Consider the following 19,180-nt stretch of genomic DNA (forward strand, 5'->3'; position numbering starts at 1 on the left):
TCGAGGCGCTCTCGGATGTATGTCGTACACCAATCGGCGCTGTATTGTTGGGCCTTACCACAAGGCGTACACTACTTACACTGTAGCGTAGGTATACGGGTCTCATCTTTACCAAGGGGAAACACGGACCCCCTCAGGGGTGTAATCACCCGTGGCGCCACGAGATAATCTTCGGCTAGTGAGGACAATGCCATGCTTCGGAACTGCACTTAGCAGTCTCTGCCGCGCGCTAAAATCGTCAATTCAGTCCGAAGGAGACACATAAAAAATTTCGGAATAGTGTGAATACCGTCGATTCCAAGCACGTGGCCGAAATCCGGGTTACATGGTACCCGAGCTTATAAGACGTCCTAAATCTTGCCGGGGAGTGGAGGAAAATCGTGAGCATTGTCAAGTGTCACATAATGTTTAATTCAACGCTGACGGGATTTCTGTGTTTTGAAGACCGATCTGTGTGTGTTATATATAAGCAGTAGCCATTTATGTTAATTAAAGAAGCATTTAAGTTCCTGTAGCCACAAGATTTGATTAATCTATAGTCTGTCTAGATTAATGTATGGGCAAAGTCAACCCCTTTTCCGAATATGAGTCTCATGCCTTTTGCGTAGCGTAGCAGTCCTTAACTAGCGACGCTCCCGTCACAACGAGAGAACAATATCAACATAGAATAGGTTCAAGTCTCATGTCATGAGTGTTAATGGAGATGGTGCTCGAGAATTTTAGTGATAATGAAGTCACAAGTGCTGAAATAGGTGGGGTTTGCGAGAACGCCCAGATGTCACCGAGTTCGTAGATATTAGACGCTTGGGCCAAATATGGTGAATGTGATAGATCAGATCCGCGTATCTGCAATAACGCGGTAGGCTTACCCAACAATTAAATCAATAGATGGATAGCCTGGGTCGAAGACAAAAGGGGTGCTTGTACCATTCGTATTTATTATGAGGATCTCCCCGCCTCACTGGCGGGACCTCACTCAATTGACTTCCCTTCCAGCTCTTCACGCCCCATTCAACAGCTGATCAAACCTGAATTCCATTCTTTTTTCCCTTCTTCAATTCCTGGTGAAACATGCAATGGGCAGGCCAATTGGTAAGACGCCAATCACCAGCCTCCAAAATCTAGCTGCATCGTCATATCGGCTCGTTGAAATGTCGCAGGTGAAGCGCGTGAAGACGACACCTAAGGAAGCGTTAGTCAAAGTTATTGCCTTCAATGTAAGAACATTCACTAATCGAAGACTCATCTAGTTCCCTAGGCCTGGACTTCGGAACCTCATCTTCAAAGATGACATTGGCATACATGCAGAGGATCAACGACCAAGAGGGTGTCACGATCTCCCGAATTCCCATCGCTGCTGACTTGGGACATCCGGACCGATCTCAGGATGGTATGGCTCATTTCGAGTTTGTGGCATTCGCCGCATTGGTAGACGGCCGGCTCGAATTTGGTCGAAGGTGTCTCGACCAAGATACGAGCTACCCGCTCAAAACCATGTTCTCATACTTAGCGGGTATCAATCCTGAAAAGTTGAGTTGCCTTCCGGGCGGAAATGATTTAATCGAAGCAACATCTGTCCCTAGGGAAATCACAGAAGAAATGATTCGTGACGTATTGAATCGTTACTTCAAATGGCTTCGCGATCAGGCACTGGTCCAAGCCACCAGTATCAACGTCGCTATCAAACGGCTAGTCCTCACCTACCCTACTTACCTCTGTGAAGATCAAGAGGTTGATGATGTTAATAAGTATATGGAGCTTTATCGAAAGTTAATCATTCCACTATGGTCCGAATGCGATATCACGGTTTACTTCGTGAGTGAAGGACAGGCTGCGGCACTGTAGTATGTAACCATCATTTTTTCCCTGTTCTAGTTACTCCTGGAGTTCAAGTTCGCTACCAGAGGCACAAGTGTGTCTCGGGAGTACGCAAAACCTCCGAAACCTTTACCTCAAAGAGTAATCACTGACTCCAGCGGCTTGTAGTGTTTGCGAACCGACATTTAATAGCCACAACACGTTTCGACGTAGCAGCCTCTGGGAGTTTCTCCAGGATCCGGATGAAAAGAATAAGCCTCTAAATATCGCTGTAGCCGATAACGGGAGTAGCACTCTTGTATGTATCCAATAATTGGCACGATCGTGACATGGCAAACATTGACGATACCAGAATATCCAGGTACAGAGTGTGTATTTCGATGAAGAAGGGGAGTTCCTATGCAGCCAGTCTAACGTCGGTCAGAACTGGCGGGCAGGTAAGATTCCTTTGGTTCATCAATTAGCCAAAATGCTTCAATAAGCCTAACTTGTCATGCGTGATAAGGAACCCTGGGAGGTAGCTATCTGTCGAATGATCGTGTTAAGGGCTATATTGAGAGGGCTATCAAAACGCCAGACTGGCCCTCCGGTGAACTTGCGGTCCTCCTTAGGAGGTTTGAAGAGAGGAAGCGTGTGCTGGACGCACAATCACACAACGAGAATATAGTACTAATCGGCTCTCACCCTAACCGCGCCGTTTGGTTATCACCTAAACGTATTCAGAGGTATATCTGTGCTGCTTTTGACTCCGGGATTAAAGTTCTCGAGTCAGAAGTTGAACGGTTGCTCAAGCTCGGCAGGGATTTTGCCGTGGTCCTGTGCGGTGGGAGTTACTGCAACCCGGGTCATTTACGCCACGTGCAGCATTGTCTGGACTACGCCCAGATTCGTGCACGAAGGAAGGGAATCCGCTTAAAGCATGCAGTCCTAGCCAATTTCGATCCATCTGGGTGGCAGTCAGCTGTATCGGCTGGCGCTGCAATATCTGTGTGGCCTTTACCAAGTCCATACGATATCTTTCTAGGTTCCTCCGTGGGTCGGTCCGCCCTAGGGATCCAGCGGCTCAAGAAAGATAGAGTACAGGAATGGATCGGAAGCAAAAATGTCAAAGTTCTTCTTAGTGTTGTAAGTCTTCAAGTCATAGTAGGCTCTTTACACAGAGCTAACCAAGTGATAGGGCTGTAATCCATTATCCTACTTTCAAGCGAATGTGGGAAAGAAGACGCAGTCAAGGATTATATATCGCCTCATTTGCGATCCTCAGTATGAGGATAAGACGGGCCAGACGCCTATCATTGTTGAGGACCTCGAGGAAACCTTGAACGGGCCTATCTGCCCGTATGACCTTGGCTTCGAGGTCGAGGCAACCCAGCTCCCGCTCGGTTACTATCGATTCTCTATAGAGGGAAGAGACGCGGCTATTCTCGCTGCTGGTCAGAGGTCTGTTCGTAAGGATACTATTGTTTTGTGGCTTTTATGTCGTGCGATCTCAAGACCAGACATCAGTGACAAGAGGTGGAAGTTGGTGGTTCAGACAGACCCTGCGACAAAACTGCTCTTCGTGGAAGATACGCATTGGTTTCCGGCGCGCTGCCAGAATCCTGAATGTCTTACGGATTTTCAAAGGACAAGTGGTCGACGTGCCAATCGGTGTACAAAATGTCCCTGGTTTTGTCTCTGCTATTCCTGTTTTCATAGGATGGGCAATCGTGAGGCTCCGGATCACGACGACACTCACATCTTCGAGCAGGTTATTGTGGCACCTGAGCCTAACTGATCGAACGCAGTCGATCTTAGTGGTCATGTAAATGAGAAGGAAATGCACTAGCCAACAGATATATGACGAACACTATAGCATATGACAATACGAGCATGTTTTTGACAGCTATTAGCTTAACCCACAAACTTACCACCGCACCCACCACACAGTTCCGGCGAGATATCCTGCTCTATGAGATCCTTTAGTTGAGGAGCAATATTCAGCAACTCGTCGGAATTGAGGCACTTCATTCCGCAGATGCCACACGTACGCGAGATATTAGGTGCAACAACGGGGACACCAGTGTTCGCGCAGTTTTCTGTCAAACGAGCAAATAAGGTCAGTCAGTTACGGAACCTGCGGTAATAATTGGGAAAGGGGGTAGCTAACCAAAGACATGTCCGTTGTCGCAGCAAGATGAGCTACCGTCATCTCGAGGTAAGAGTGGCAATTCACAGAAGATGCATTTCTGTGTCCTAGCGATGATTTCAAACTGATCTCTCAGCGCTGTGCGATTATCACCCGAGGTCTGAGCTGGGATACTGAAGCCCGGGACAGGAGGACCACCACCATACATCCATTCCCATGCTTTTGCCTCTGTGCTCAGCGACTTTGGGATGGCGCCAATTCCTACTTCGTTCTCGCCCGTGACCCGTGAACGTACATGTGTGCCGAAGAGAACGCGACATTTGAGCCCAGCAAAGGTATCCCTCTCAAAATCGAGGTTACTGTGCTGGCTAATAAGAACGGCACTGGTGCCACCAGCAGGGCTGGCCGTCAGACCCCAGACGCGTACGCGGTGGAGATGAACCTGGTCCTCAGTGTCCACGCCGCGAATCCCGAAGAAACTAACTCTAGCGTTATCTTCATCGCCAAACTCTGAATCTAGATCACTGTCGAAGTCGTCCTCGTCCTCATCTTCGGAATCGAAATCTCCCTCATCTTGGCCGTTTGTGTTGGCATTTCCTTGACGGTGAGCAAGGGCACGGGGAAGCTGGTGTTCAATGATCTGACTGATTTCAGTAGCCCAGCCGGGACCATTAAAAGAGCCCTCGAATTCCGGGGGAAGTATGAGGTTTGTTTGATGCCAGGCCGAGTTGTCGTGTGTAGCGGAGAGGCGCACCAGGGTATAGGATGGTGTAGATGTGTTTTGGGGGGATGAGGGTTGATGAATGATTAGACCTACACTGTCTGTCAGTCGGAACAAAAAGGGCTACAATGAGAGTGTAGAGAACAAACCGGTGATTGGATTTTCAATGTGTAGTAGATCTTCTTGGGATGGGTAGGTTGTCCCACACTCGTCCGTCGTATGTCTGGGGACAGGAGAGGTATGGTCGAACGGCAACTCAAATGCCTGAACTCTAGTAGGCGATGCAATGACGCCTCTACAGATGTTGGAACCAGGCACCGTCCAGATCTGTCAGTTCTTTAGTTTCATGGGCGGTAGGAGGGTGTTGGTGGCGCTGCATACCTTGTCCTCCCATACCACAAAGGCATCGGTCGATAGATGGAGACACACACCGCTCGCATCAGCACGATTAACACGGACATCGCACATATGTAGTCCCTCTCCCGTATCATCAATGATTATTTGTCTGAAGCCGATATAGTTGTGTGATACATATGAGAGAATGCACGTCAACGAGCTCCCTCTCCTTAACCATGGGCTCCAGCTTAGCGCAAATGAGGAACTAGCATATGTGTAATCTGGATCCGTGGGCTAGGGCCATTAGTTGGAAATCCTGAGTGTTAAATTTAATCGAATTGACCGCTGAGTAATGCAGCACAGTACTTACATCAGACGGCATGGAATGAGGTCCATCGGCCACAAAACGGGCAACCTCTAGCACGCTCCAAATACCTGGGTGCCCGGGCTGAGCTTTAGTCTCGTGAGTGGCGTGGACTCGGAGGAGGACAATCTCGTGATCAGTGTTTAGATATGCTAAGAGTGTAGCTTTGCTTCCAGTATCCTTTGCCCACGCAAAGGCAATGATACATTCCTTTTTGTCGGGAGATTCATGGCCCTCGGTGGCAGGTACCAGCATCCCGGCACCGACATGCCAGGCAGCGATCCAGGGTCTTATGGAGCCCGCATTATGGGCGCTGGAGGAAGCGACGGCATCAGGCGCGCCCTGGCAGTACACGGTAATTATACCGGCGGATGTGAGGACAGCAAGGACGGAGCGGCTCATGCGGCCGAGACCACCGGGTGACCATTGTAACGCAACGGTGTGGTTCAGGGTACTACCGTGACCGGTGAGAACTCCGTTCCCCGAGCCCGTGAAGAACGAAAAACTCGTAAAGTCTTGGCCGGCGTTCTCAAACAGGTGGCTGTTGAGCTCGTGGGACTTCAGCAGGGCGACAGGGAAGCGCAGGGCGGCTTCGTTGTATTGTCGGGGGCCTTCTTGCCCGTTGATGACGGGAGCACAGAGGGTGAAGTCAGGTACATAGATAATCACACAGTCGTCACAGCCAATTGCAAGCTCATTGTCGGGTGACCAGGTGATGTTGTGCGTCGTCTTGGGAAGGATAGAAAGATGAATCGATTCGAGGGGCAGTGCATCTGTTGGTTGCACCAAGCCAGACATGATGCGATGGGATCAGGCCAGCTCCGACAAGAAGGGTGGTGGGGCCGAACTGGTGAGCTGGTCGAGGCGGGTATATAAGACTTGGGTGAGAGGATGCCCGCTTCTCATTGACTTTCATGATTGCTATGGCATGTATGATCAGTAAATATATGACTGTGTTTGGTCATGGAGATTCTTATGGATGATGGCTAATATGAAGACGTGATCCAGCAGCTATTGGTGTGAGAGAGGCGGTACTGTACTTGTCTCGCTTGTCCAAGTAAATGAGTGTAAAGCCTTTTGACTTCGGAAAACTATGTGGAGTGGCGTCTGTCCGGTGAGGTTGAGGAGGTGCGAAGTGACGACCAAAAAAAAACTAAGAAAAAACTTGTAAGATGAGTGAACATCATACCTAACCTAGTACATTATGTAGGTAGTGCTTCGCCTTGGCTCGCTTTTACCTGGTGAGCTACTGATTTTTAGGCGTGGGGAAGGAAACCCGGGGAAGTCATGAATCCATATCGCGACAACAAACCGATCTTGCTGAATTGCATATCAAGCGTCATTAGATATGTTGCCACAATACATTTCATTTTGGAAGCTGTCCTAGATAAGAGACTCTTCCAACTAAAAATCTTCGCCCACCAAAAGTAGGCCCCAAGATGCCGGCATGTTTACCTATTCCGACGGTAATATAGTCGACAGCGGGATCGTACGACATGATTATTTTGAAGCTTATACACAGTTTCACCACAATTGAGATTTCGCCCGACCTCGATTGGTCATGGATGCATTGCTAATTTTTATTTATCATTTTACACACAAACCCATCAACTCCTAGATCCTTCCAGATATGACCCCAGCTTCCACAGGGCCGCGCATCCAGCCAACGTTGTTGCTCCCACCATTTTCTTACTCCACCAATTATCACTAGTGAGCGACTTGGCAGGTTGGATTCTCTTTATGGGTTTTGTGTTAGCATTGGCGGATGTTGTGACGTTGTTGGCTTCCAGATCCTGCTGGTCTGCCATAGCGCGTAACCGAGCAATAGTCCGACTGAGTACCAGCATGTCGTCATCCACCGTCGCGTTTTTACTTCCATCGACCTCAATATTCTGAATGTTTCCGAAGAAATCTGTCAACAGTCGGCGCCGGGCGACATCTGCCCCACCCGGGAATAGGTCGTATCGAACACCCGCGTTGGAATGTATTTTTTCGTACGTATAACTGTCAAACAGGTCCCCTACTGTCTTCTTGCTGCTCAGATCCCGCACTTCAGACTCGAGAAATTCGAGGTTGTAGTACGTATATCGGTCGATGACGGCCACACCAACGTCGCTGTCGGCATGATGTGAGTAGGATGACTGGTCAAGCTCGGAGGACCCCGTGGCAATGATATTGGGCGAATACAGCTTGCTATACATGGTATTGGCCTGGCATGTGTCGATCATGAAGAGGATTTCGTGATATCTGTGTGTCGGCACCATCATGATTAGCAGGGTCATGACCAGGGAATGGCCGTTTAGAGGCTCGGGTTCGTCCGTCTTACCTCCTCTTCTCCCACATCTGTTCGAAGGCATCAGCTAGATCAAAGGCGCCGATCTCTTCGGCATCCTGAAACTTCAAAAACTCGTTACCGCCGTGGCCTGTCATGTATACCAAAATGTTGCTTCGGTCGTCGGTCAAGAGGCGCTTGCTTCGGGGCATCTCGTCGCCCACGCGATCTGTAAGCAAGCGGATGAAGTTCTCGACGGTGACCTCGTACCCACGGTAGTCGACCTCGATATTGTCGCCGTAAAGATCAACGGCACGGTCTGAATTGCTATAGACAGTGCCGGGGAAGGCATTTCGAGGATTGCAGGCCATGTCGTCGGGTAGCATCAATATGATCTGCGAATCAGGGATGCCGAGGCGCTTGACGGTCCGATACATGGAGAGGACATTGGCGAGGTGGCGGTAGTTGAACCAGAAACGCGAGGTGCCGACCAAGACGGCCCAATTGCTAGTGTGCTCGGCAGCGACGAGATGGTCGGGGGCGAGGAGGGCGGAACCGAGGAGCACCGGTAGTTGGAGTATTCGTGAGAGCTTCATTTTTGTATGTTGATTTTATCTTCTATGTTGATGACCCCTCCTATCCTCTGTAACGGACCTGGGGCCCGGAATGGCAAAGTTGAAATGCGCTGGGGCGTATCTTGATGTACGATGGTGGTGATGATGATGATGATGATGATGATGATGCTCGCGAGCCTCCTTTGCGCTGACTGATCTGACACCTACGACACTGTGCAGTGTTAACTATGCACAGTGTACCTCACTTTCAAGACCTGGGTACCTAGACAGGTAGAGCGGGGTTCTCATGCACTTATGCGTACTGGTAACTCTGGGCTGTCGACAAAATCGGAATGGACGGGCGATATGATGATGGAAACTATGTCTGATTAAGAATAGATTGGACCCTGGGGTTTCATACGGTAGTGTATCCCGTCACTACGTACGCTAAGATGTTCTTGCTTCTTCCCATGTCATCATGTGCGGCTCTGTTTTTTTGTGTCCCTTCCAGGCGGGGAGGAGAGATGAAGAGTGCTGGCTGGCATACGAAGGATGCTCGATGCTTACGCGCATGTACCTAAGTACGCAGCTTAGGACTGACTCGCCAGGAATTGGAGAATTGGAATATGGATTTGTCATACGGAGTTATGCAGCCTGTACCTAGTGTAGGTAGAGTATCTATAGACTATTCGGGAGTTTAGGGGTTCGAGATAGCGAGTGCTACTGCATTATTCCTTTGTTCTTCTTCGTACTCCGACAACGGCAAGCGCATATGGGGATATATCGGCAAGTTCCTTAGAGTCTCCAAGCTCCAAGAGAGTGCCAACCAGACGAGATTCAACAGAGTAGGTATCTAGAGTCGAGAACAGTACGTAGTATGTCCATCAGAGAAAATCACATGCTTCTCCTGGGTGTACCTGCATGTACCTATGGTGTACACATGCTTGCATCCTGGCATATAATTGCTTACAGATTACCTACTATAGTACTTACTTAGGTATATGCCTCTCCACCTTAGCGTCACCTACTGCTAGTAGGGGTAGGTAGGTACTTAATAACCACCATGAATCCAACACCACCCCTCGAAGACGACTCAGCATGAGCCAAAAAAAACGAAAACAAACAAAAAAAACATAGCGACTGTATCATATCACCTTCGCCATTTTCAGCTCACCATAGACCAAACTGATACTCAATCCACGATCGCCCAAGCACATACTCAGCACTTGTCCTTCCAGCTTCGACTGCCAATGCCATGGGGCGTCCCCCGGCCTATATCTTTGTGGTTAGGTGCGTTGTCTCGATAGCCCTGTCCTTGTATCTATACAGCCCAGGTTATACCATATAAAAGCAGCTTGCTTGCTATCATCATAACGCTAACCACCCTTTTTCGACCGTCTGCAGGCATGGAAACCGTCTTGATGCTGCCGACAAACAATGGCATTTGAGCTCGCCGACACCCTATGATCCTCCTCTCACCTACGGAGGATGGATGCATTCCAGGACAGTCGGCGCGCGCATAGCTGCTATCCTGCGGGATGAAGCCGAAACCGAAATCGAAAGGAAAGCTGTTGATGCTACCTCCGAATCAGTACCTTCCATATCCACATCGCCGCTGTTGTCGCCCTCTCCCAAGCGCCGTCGCCGCCGCTTCCGCGTTGTCATTCACAGTTCTCCATTTCTTCGATGTGTGCAGACTTCTGTCGCCATCAGCGCCGGCCTGGCTTCGAATCCTACAACATCTTCTAGCTCCCTCAAGACAGCAGATGCTCTGCCGTCGCCAACACATAGAGGGGATCTACGACTCACCCAAGCTTCATCCTTCTCGAACCCCGCCCCAACAAAGACACGGCCTGATGTTCCCGTTCCAGCCTCAGTCAGTCTTCAAGAAGCTTCTAATGCTTCTAGGTCCACTGAGAAGTCCGTTCTCCGTCTGGATGCATTTCTTGGCGAATGGCTGTCTCCTGACTACTTCGAACATATCACGCCGCCTCCGAAGTCAGCACTTATGCTAGCTACTGCCAAGGCAGAGTTGTTGCGTCGATCGAGTTATCACGACTACCCTCATTTTCACGCTCGTGTACACTCGAGCGCGTCTAGTCAGCTATGGGGTAACCTGTCGAGCCATAATGGCATTCTTGGAACACCCCCGGTCCATGGCCCACATAGTATTTCTAGCTTGGACACGCTGTCTCATCTTGCTGGCAGCTTAACAGACCACGAGAGCAACGCCAATGGGCATACAGATTCGAGGGGATTGCATGGAACATCTCAAGGGACTGGTCATTCGGCGGGCTACGTGTATCCTGTTCCGTCTTATGCGTTATCCACCTCTGAACCAATTCCCAAGGGTTATGTGGCCCATGCTCGGGACGCCTGCGTATCTGTAGATTACCAATGGGACTCTTCGCGAGAAAGCCTAGCATGGGGCGATGGGGGAGTATTACCAGAGGAATGGGCTGCTATGCACCATAGATTTAGAAAAGGCCTAAGGCGGTTAGTTGACTGGTACGGCTCAACTGAGGATGCAGGCGCAATGGTGACCAGGACCAGTAATGCATCCCACCAGACCGGGACACACGGCTCCATCGATGGCGATGAAGATACCGAAATCGAGGATGTTGTTGTTCTCGTTTCACACGGTGCCGGCTGCAATGCGCTTATCGGCGCCCTCACGCAACAGCCAGTGCTTGCCGATATTGCCATGTCTTCCTTAACAGTAGCCAAAAGACGAGCCAGTTTCGACCCACGAAACATCAATCTCACCCGGGAAAAGTCGCTTACGTCCTTACACACGGCACTACCGATGTCGAGAGCGACGATGCCGGAGATATACGAGCTTCAGCTATTCGCCAACACCGACCATCTTACTTCATCCTCACCTACAGGTCTTAGTCGATCAACATCCTTAGGAGGACCTCATCCCCGTGTTTCCCGTGTCCACTCGGGGTATACCAGTGCATTGAAGGATATCAATTTCGGTTCTCTCTATGGGGGCTCATCTAGTGGTAGTCGAGGTCACTCCTCCAATGCATCGTTAGGAAGTATGAGACGGCCGTCGGGGCCCCATTCGTTAGTCATGGGGCCATCTGTTTACAATGCGAACACAGGCGGCAGCGTATCGAGTTTCTCAGTAACTCGACCAGATCGTTCAGGTTCCGGTACTTGGGGATTATGGAGTCCAAAGCAAGAAGAAAATGAGCATGAGAAGGAGCTAGAAGCACCCATGTTTCTTGACTTCAGTCACGAAAAAACTGTCAAGGATAAAGACGCCAAAGGGGCTACATTGAACAATGACAAGCCGTTGTCTCTCGTCGATGCGGATAACGCAGCTTACACGACAACGAAATCGGACGGAGAGAAGTCTATTGCCCACAACCAGCATGAAATCTGCGAACACCATGAGGAAGAACGTGATGCATTTGATCAAGACTCAGTACCTCAGCGATGGACTAGTATGAGCAGTGGACTATGGGGTGCTCCCAGGCCACCCGGCGAAGCTGAGCGGCTTCGCGACTTCAGTTCCACCAAAAGACGATGGACTGTCACTGAACGATGAAGGATACCCATGTGTAATACCATAATGAAATGATAAATGAGCGCGCCCCACTTCCACATATACATTATATATTACTTCGAGATACACACTCCTCTCCCCTCTTCTTCTCCTTCAGACCTTCTCGAAACCACATAGCTGTCCATGACTTCATGACCACTTCACTACAGGCAAGCATGCCGATGAATCACGACGACAAAATGGGATCTGGGCATTTTCAACAGTAGCATGCTTCTAAAACAAAATAGCAACGGCATTAGAACAGCGAGGGCGTTATCTACGTATTCTAGTACTTGTGGGTTCTAAAATGGATTTGAGCGTTTTTCATTTCTCGTATATCTGCTTTGGTACCTAATAAAAAATAGTCGAATGTAATGACTTTGGCCTTTTGCTTGATCTGTGAAGCGGATCGTAATGATTGTTTTTGTGATTACCTCAGAACATGAACGAAGATGACCCATTTCATTTCACAGGTCCAAGTAAAGGCAGCGCCCTAGATACCCGCTCCCCCATAGTGCAATGGGAAATTTAGCTTAAATGCTTGAAATACTGCGAATGATGACAAGCAGTTATCAATATATTACCCAAGTTAAAAGAAACCGCGGGGTTCAGCAATGTAATAATAAATGCAACAGTATAAGCGGTATCTTTGTTATTGGAACCGAGTCAGACAGGTCTATTCTATGTCGCTCTGTGCTTTCTAAGCTCTCTCATAACTAGTACTAGCAAGAGACATGAGACCCAAGGTCGATGTATTTTACTTCTTAGATTCCCCCGAAGCCCGGGGTTGATGGACCGAGGAGACGGCAATGAAGGCTTGAGCGGTGCAAATGCATCTACAGCCAGACATCTTCTATCCTGGTAAAGACTACCCAGGTAGGTACGCTCAAGCATGTGCTGGTCTACTATCAGAAAGATAGAACTCCTCCAGCCCGGACGTACATGCCCGTTCCATTCCTAGGCCCTGTGACGGACCAGGACAGCTCTGATCTATATCTTTTCTGCGAAGGGGCGATTTTACGGCCGATCTATCTATCTATCCAAAGGCTTTCCGCATAGCTTGGTGCGCAAGTTCGACGCCGAGGAATGTTGCCGCATTAGCCGGAACAGCTCGCGCAAGCGCTGGCCCGAAGCCCGGGAAGAAAGCCTTGACGCCGCCGCGAGCGTATAGTTCGCGCACAACGGATGACAAGGAGACGTTACCCTCGGCGGTCTGCAGTCTGCTTTTCACTGTATCAACAGGGAAGACGGGGATCCACATGGCGACGCCGGCGGCACCACCAGCGGCCGTAACGGCGAGCAGGCTGAGCTCACCCTGGGGTTTCCCTGTGGCCGGATCGCGGGGTGTGAGGCGGCGCTTGATGTACTCGTAGGCGGCGAAGTAAGCCGCGCTACCAGGGCCATCGCGGGCGAGCGTGGCCACGGAGCCGCGGAAGACAGAGCGCAGGCCGCCCTCGGCATAGAGCTGACGGACGACGTCTAGACCGCCTTTATATTTGGGTTCTTCGCCTGGCTTGAGGCGTTGGCCTTGGACCTGGAGGATGACCTTGACGCGCTCGAAGGGGGCCGTGATGGCGGTCATCGGGATAGCGGAGAAGAAGCCGGCGGTGGAGATCTGGGCGATGGAGAGCGAGCCGTCTGGGGAGGGCGAGGAAACTGAGGTGACGATTTGCTTGCCTAGGTCATAGCCCCAGAACGAGACAGCGACTAATTTTTTTTCAGTATCCGTTAGCTATGCGTATTGCGTATGTGCTGGGATGGGATACATGATGTCGGTGAACACAAACAAACATACACATGGGTGTGACACCAACGAGTGGCGCGCTAACGCCGGCATACAACCCGCGCCGCAGACCATCACGAGCGACGCTCTTGCGCACGACGTCGATGGCCGAAGAGTAGACGCCTTTCTCGGCAGTCTGCATGCGGACCTTGACGAGGTCGAAAGGGTGGCCGACGACGACAGCGCAGACGCCACCGAAACCACCGGCCGCGAAGGACCTCAGCTGCGAGCCCAGACTGTTCGCCGCCGCCTTGACGTCTGCCTTGACTTCATCTTTGGTCTCTGGAATATGCGGCAAATTGTCGGAAACGCGCGTAGGGAGGGCATCTTGTAACTTCTGGTTGGCGAGAGCCGCGCTCGGAGAGGAAGAGGTCTCTTTCGACATTGTGACGTTGTCGTGGATGGGGGAACAAGAGGGGGCGGGGCCGGAGGAGGGGGGTGTCGCCGAATGAGGCGGAGTGAGGCAAGATGTATAAGCAGGGACAGAGAGCTTCACGATCTAGCTGAAGTTTTGAGACGAGTGGTTTCTCTCGTTCGCGATCCGGACGTCCGGTAGAATATGGCACGGCCAAACGAAGTGTGTTCTTATTCTATCGTCTTTTGTAGGTATGCTCTGTGTCCGACGTATATTCCGCGGGCTAACGAGATATGTGAATTTCAGCTCAGCGCAAGATAACCTTCGTGAGCTTGGCTACGCGATACACAGCTCGGTAGGCGAATCGCTGGTTTCGCAGGAAAATGAAAAGAAAAAAAGCCCGTCTCGGTTCAGTTCAATCGCTCAGCTATCGCTACCCAGACCGGGGTGAGTATGAAGCCTAAGATGACGTAGGACTAAAGTACAACACAAAAGATCACAGGACGAGAATTAAATATGGAATACGGAATACAAGATGGCAAGATGGCAAGATATATCGTAGACCCAAAGGGCAACACCAGATCTACCGATTTACAAGGTTGCCTGTATGCATATCTGTCTGCCCGCCTGCCTCGCTCGCTGTACCTAGAGGTGCGCAATGAATCGCAACCACTGATTCAATCACGGCCGGCAATTAGCGGCCGAGCGGCACACCGACGTCAAGGCAAGGTGCCTCGGCTCAAGGGATACCCATCCCACACCAAAACTCCCTCTCCCCACACGCTTCTGTTAGCTACCGCGCATTTTGCTTTGCCGTGGTAGTACAGAACCAGCCCCCATGTCTTGGACATGTGAACGGAGAAAAGGTGATAAATGCGAGCTGATGATTGGGCCCCAGTTGAACTTCGGACCATGAACACTCTCTACTAGTAATCAAGCAGTATGGGACTTTCTTTTAAAGGCCGGAGTCGGCTCAGGTTTTCCGCGGTTGGCGCGCCTCTTCGAGAAATGTGACGTACGTATTGTTGTTTTTAAATTCTGGATCAGAAGCCTGTTGCATGATATGATTAATCCTAGAGCATTCCAGTCTTCTGAGGGTAAACAGCACGAAGTGCACAAAAAGGCTAAGGGAGGATGGGATTTCTAGATTGTGATAAAATTTGACTGCGATGAACTAGGGAAGCTGTCATGTTATGTCTCGACGTGTCTGTCCGCAGGGGAGGCGGATATATATATACCTGCACACATACGTTTCGAAGTCCCTGAACCTTTTCCTTCCCTATTCTGTCTCCTCGCACACACGCAAGCACACCTGTGCATCTGAGCATCTGAGCATCAGACAATTATTCATTAACACCGTCTCATGTCCGATATGTCAACCAAAAGAACGGAAGGCCCTATTACCAAATGCCTACCAAGAACATAGCTATATATACATGTAGACATAATCAACTTCCGGCAACCTCCTATATACTGGTATCATAAAGCCACTGTTCGATATGTGTATAGTACCCGCCCATCCCATCCACGTATACCTACAAATGCCCCTTTCCCCATTCACTCACTCAGAGCAAGCAATCAAAACCCTCCCGGGAGCCTGGGCGACAATGGACTCGTACGGCCTAGTCCACACCAACAGGTACCGTCTCCCTCGCGTTCTACCTGGACTGTAACATCGATCCCTTCTTTGGAAAGGTAGTTCCGGACTCGGTCGCGAACATCTTCGAGATCTGCACCCCGCATAGCCGCCACGTGCATGACGCCCTGGAGCTTGCCTCCCGTCTCGCTGCCGGTTCTATCGTCGGTCCAGAATTTGGGGACAGCGTACGACGCAACACCCCGCTGGTTGGTGATCTCGGAAAGCACGTTGCGAAGATTGTACTCCGTATCTGCTGTATTGGTCAACAGCAATCGTTGCGCTGATGATTTCACAAGCGGCGTCGCCGTGATGAGGATGAGGTACGCAATCAGGAAAGATGCTAGAGGGTCCCATCCTGACCAAGGCATAAAGTAGGTTAACACCGTCGAAACAATGACCGAAGCACTTCCTAATGTGTCGGCGAGAATGTGTAAATAAATCCCGTGCATGTTCTCGTTATCGTGACCGTGACCGTGGCCGTGGCTGTGCCCATGTCCATGTCCATGGTCCTGTTTATAATTCTCAGCAGTGCTACAATCATGGTCATGATCTAACTTCTGCTCGTGGTTATGGCCATGGCTATGAGCATGAGAGTGTCCGTGATGATGGTGAGAATGGCCGTGGCCATGGTCATGACCATGATGGTGACCATGAGAGCCAAAAGCGAATATTCCCAGCAAATTAACTACCAGGCCCATTGTACTGACTACGAAAAGTTCCCCTAGACGCTTTGTTTCTCTTCCTTCTAGCAACCTTTCAAAAGCCTCAAACATGATTTCGAGGCTGATTAGTCTGCAAAGACAAGTTAATATGGAACAGTCAAGAGGCCACCATTTCCTTACATTAAGAAAACCCCGTTCGCAAAACCGCTCAGGGTCTCGACTTTACCAAATCCATATGGAAACCTCTCGCTCGGCGGCCATTTGCTCATGACAGATGCAAACAGTCCAACGGCTAACGCAACACAGTCGAAGAACATGTGTATACTATCACTAAGGAGTCCTAGGGAGTCGGTAAGATAGCCGTAGACAGCTTGTACAGTCATAAAACTAAAATTAACCCTGCCATTCGCCGATGTTAGCATTAGTGACGTAGTGCAGGTGAAAAATATGCAAGAAGACGCACCCCATGAAGTAGAAGATGCGTCGTGAGTCTTTGTCCGTCATTATGGCGTGGACAAGAGGCCAATTGGACGTGTATGGGAGCAGGAGTCCCGTAAACCTCGAAAAGTCGTGGGAGTGACTATGGTGAGGTTCATGGTTATGGTTTTGAGTATGGCCTTGGCCGTCTTCTTGGTGGTGGTGCCCATTGGGGGCATGTGTGTGGTTGTGCGGCGCGGCTTCGATCTTAGATTCCCCAGGATTGGGTATATCTTCGGCGTTTTGACGTAGAGGAGATGGTCGGTTTTCTCGCCGTTGTAAGGGGACGAGCGCGTTGGCGCGGAATTGAGACATGTTCTGGCGGCTATGGGTTTGGATATCATCTTCAATGTTCTCGTGGCTACGGCTATGGCTGTGATGATGGCCATGGCCGTGGGCATGACTGTGGTTGTGACTGTGGGATCGCATGGAAGATGTGCTAGAAAGGCTCGAACGCGACCTGGAATGGCCGAAAGAAGGAGGCGAATGACTGTGGCTATGGAGATGTTCGATGGAGCTGTGAGGGCTATGGCCATGACTATGGCTATGTGGCAGAGGCGCCTGCGGGAGAGCGTACGACGAGGCCATGGGGTGTTTAACACGAGATACCTTTGCCCACAGTGCTTGGACCTGCTCCAGCCAAATTGATCTCCTCAGGTAGTCGTTCAAGCAGGTGAGAATAGTATAGGGGGGCTTAAAATATCAGATTGCAGTGACGGGTGACGAATGATGATGAAGCGTCGCCTTATCGTATCGACGTTGAGTTTCGGTTTCGGTTATCGTGGCCCTCGTCGTAGTCGCTGCTGCTGTTGTCGTCTCGTTCAGCCGCGAAGTACAGCTCGTCGACTGGTGCAAACTTCTCGTGATGAATTTTGGGTCAATTGACAGGCAGGTACTACCTGTTACACAGCGTTGTTGAATTGACCTATTTTGGCACAAGACACCCGCATTCGGCAGGGCAGGAAACGGTAATGTCGCTGTGGCAGTCGGTCGGGTCGAATCTGGCCTAATTGAGGCTACTGTATTGGGTACCTATACGCATAGATCCAGCGCATGTGTCTAAGTCGCGTAAGTACAAGATAGGTAGAGGCACTGGCGCATTTCATAAAGGGGTCTAGGTATGTAGGTACCTAAGGTAGGTAGGCGCACTAAGGCAAGAGGTGGGGTTTAGATAAGTTCCGAGTACCTCTCTAAGACACAAGTACCTACCTAGTACCTATATAGTTCTGGCTCTCGGTTGAGTTAGGTCGATCAGAAGCATCTCAAAAAGGAGGAAACAAAGAAGGAAGAGCATAGACAAAGGCCAAAGGGCTGAGGGCCTGGCGACCATATGCGACCTACCTTAAGGTTGTTTATCATAAGACCGGGGAGTTGGAGGTTGATGATGCACTTGATTCCCCGTGAGTGCCAAATCAATTATCTGCTAAGTACATCCAAGTCTACATGTATATGTAGTGTACATGCATTTGACCTTCCTTTTTGTCGTCTTCTTACTTAACCGGCTAACTTAAATCGACATTGTCCCTACCTAGGTATTAGTACTCTAGATATATGCTACCTAATTTGAATTAGGTTGCATCTACAGTGGCGTCTCCGCATTGACCCCCTTAAGGAAAATATAGCATGTACCTATAAATAGTGTCAAAAACATGACCTACCTAGTAGCATTTATATCTTACTAAAGTTACATAGTGGTGCTTTACACGGGCAGACAATACATTAAGATATGCATATGACGATTCTGACTCAGCATATATGTAAGTAGGTCGCGAGTAGTTTGATATAGATTCCATCGCTGGATGGGTTTAGGGTGTACCTAGTGTAGATGTAGAGTCCACTACCCTACCACGATGCACGTGAAGATGGCGATGTTTTCAGCTCTGTCACTGTCACCGTATGTAGTACTGCATGCTGCAATTTGTCTACTTGAAACATTGCGCTCGAATTTTTACGTCTGGGAGTGTACTGTAAGGTACAAAATATACTACCTTGAATGTACAGCCTTTGTAGGTACAGGAACATGACCAATGGACACCAAGTCAGTTGGAACACTCTAAACGTATGTAGCAGCATAATTTAAGTCTATCTCATCTTGTTTAAATCGATATTAATGATAGAACAGATACCTATTCCTCATCACTTTAATTTGTAATTCCTTATAGCTAGATTTAAAGAAGAACAGCATAATCAGCTCTAAATTGCTTGGTGTTATTAGCTATTAAAATTTGCTATCAATATGGTCAGTTCACTCCCTCTGCTTCGTGACATAGATGGAGAAGAAGATAAAGAAGAAGAAGAGCAGCATGACTTGTTCGTATTCAGAGTTCAATTTTGCTCAAGGTACGTTAAGTGATATGTAAAGATAAAATAGATTAGTTACTATCAACCGGATTTATTTAACAGGACCTAGATACTTCTATGGAACAGTGATTCTTCTCTTGCATTTATCTAAAGAAGCGTAAGCCTTTGAGCCCATCCTTAAGCCTACATGAGTATCACCAAGGCTATTGAACTT

The 19,180-nt window shown here is 49.5% G+C and overlaps 7 protein-coding genes across 7 annotated transcripts; 2 read left to right on the forward strand and 5 right to left on the reverse strand.

Moving 5' to 3' along the window:
* Positions 1-1,151: 1,151 nt before the first annotated feature.
* Positions 1,152-3,595, forward strand: F5B22DRAFT_644478 (uncharacterized protein; the record flags this gene model as incomplete). The annotated part of the gene is made up of 7 exons (XM_047978429.1): positions 1,152-1,192; positions 1,251-1,815; positions 1,876-1,925; positions 1,987-2,116; positions 2,171-2,255; positions 2,324-2,943; positions 2,996-3,595. 7 exons carry the CDS (start codon positions 1,152-1,154, stop codon positions 3,593-3,595), a joined length of 2,091 nt encoding a protein of 696 aa, XP_047832746.1.
* Positions 3,596-3,711: 116 nt separating this feature from the next.
* On the reverse strand, positions 3,712-6,165 carry F5B22DRAFT_644479 (uncharacterized protein; the record flags this gene model as incomplete). Its single annotated transcript, XM_047978430.1, has 5 exons — positions 3,712-3,896; positions 3,968-4,759; positions 4,817-4,994; positions 5,049-5,297; positions 5,374-6,165. 5 exons carry the CDS (start codon positions 6,163-6,165, stop codon positions 3,712-3,714), a joined length of 2,196 nt encoding a protein of 731 aa, XP_047832747.1.
* Positions 6,166-6,974: 809 nt separating this feature from the next.
* Positions 6,975-8,235, reverse strand: F5B22DRAFT_644480 (peptidase C13 family-domain-containing protein; the record flags this gene model as incomplete). The annotated part of the gene is made up of 2 exons (XM_047978431.1): positions 6,975-7,614; positions 7,694-8,235. The coding sequence occupies 2 exons, from the start codon at positions 8,233-8,235 to the stop codon at positions 6,975-6,977; spliced, it is 1,182 nt and encodes a 393-aa protein (XP_047832748.1).
* A 740-nt stretch (positions 8,236-8,975) lies between these two features.
* F5B22DRAFT_49498 (uncharacterized protein) lies at positions 8,976-12,019 on the forward strand. Its single transcript, XM_047972390.1, has 2 exons — positions 8,976-9,483; positions 9,598-12,019. The coding sequence occupies exons 1-2, from the start codon at positions 9,449-9,451 to the stop codon at positions 11,750-11,752; spliced, it is 2,190 nt and encodes a 729-aa protein (XP_047832749.1). The 5' UTR covers positions 8,976-9,448; the 3' UTR covers positions 11,753-12,019.
* Positions 12,020-12,268: 249 nt separating this feature from the next.
* F5B22DRAFT_49522 (mitochondrial carrier domain-containing protein) lies at positions 12,269-14,160 on the reverse strand. The gene is made up of 2 exons (XM_047972393.1): positions 13,545-14,160; positions 12,269-13,456 (listed from the first exon to the last, which is right to left on the reverse strand). Exons 1-2 carry the CDS (start codon positions 13,915-13,917, stop codon positions 12,786-12,788), a joined length of 1,044 nt encoding a protein of 347 aa, XP_047832750.1. The 5' UTR covers positions 13,918-14,160; the 3' UTR covers positions 12,269-12,785.
* Positions 14,161-15,186: 1,026 nt separating this feature from the next.
* F5B22DRAFT_49610 (cation efflux protein) lies at positions 15,187-17,624 on the reverse strand. The gene is made up of 3 exons (XM_047972403.1): positions 16,652-17,624; positions 16,369-16,587; positions 15,187-16,318 (listed from the first exon to the last, which is right to left on the reverse strand). Exons 1-3 carry the CDS (start codon positions 17,251-17,253, stop codon positions 15,466-15,468), a joined length of 1,674 nt encoding a protein of 557 aa, XP_047832751.1. The 5' UTR covers positions 17,254-17,624; the 3' UTR covers positions 15,187-15,465.
* An 849-nt stretch (positions 17,625-18,473) lies between these two features.
* F5B22DRAFT_598171 (uncharacterized protein) lies at positions 18,474-18,727 on the reverse strand (the record flags this gene model as incomplete). Its single annotated transcript, XM_047974345.1, has 1 exon — positions 18,474-18,727. A coding segment is annotated over one exon (220 nt), but the record flags the coding sequence as incomplete, so codon positions are not given.
* Between the last annotated feature and the right edge of the window lie 453 nt (positions 18,728-19,180).

Source organism: Xylaria bambusicola (genome assembly GCF_022495145.1).
Source record: "Xylaria bambusicola strain CBS 139988 unplaced genomic scaffold F5B22scaffold_11, whole genome shotgun sequence".
In the NCBI taxonomy this organism is placed as follows: Eukaryota; Fungi; Ascomycota; class Sordariomycetes; order Xylariales; family Xylariaceae; genus Xylaria; species Xylaria bambusicola.

Bases quoted from the DNA above. Each gene is read 5' to 3' on its own strand.
- F5B22DRAFT_49498 (XM_047972390.1), top strand. From the start codon at position 9,449: ATGGGGCGTCCCCCGGCCTATATCTTTGTGGTTAG. The intron at 9,484-9,597 runs GTGCGTTGTCTC...GACCGTCTGCAG, and splicing joins GCCTATATCTTTGTGGTTAG to GCATGGAAACCGTCTTGATG.
- F5B22DRAFT_49522 (XM_047972393.1), bottom strand. From the start codon at position 13,917: ATGTCGAAAGAGACCTCTTCCTCTCCGAGCGCGGCTCTCGCCAACCAG. The intron at 13,457-13,544 runs GTATGTTTGTTT...AAAAAAAATTAG, and splicing joins CGTTGGTGTCACACCCATGT to TCGCTGTCTCGTTCTGGGGC.
- F5B22DRAFT_49610 (XM_047972403.1), bottom strand. From the start codon at position 17,253: ATGGCCTCGTCGTACGCTCTCCCGCAGGCGCCTCTGCCACATAGCCAT. The intron at 16,588-16,651 runs GTGCGTCTTCTT...GGCGAATGGCAG, and splicing joins CGCATCTTCTACTTCATGGG to GGTTAATTTTAGTTTTATGA. The intron at 16,319-16,368 runs GTAAGGAAATGG...TTGTCTTTGCAG, and splicing joins GCGAACGGGGTTTTCTTAAT to ACTAATCAGCCTCGAAATCA.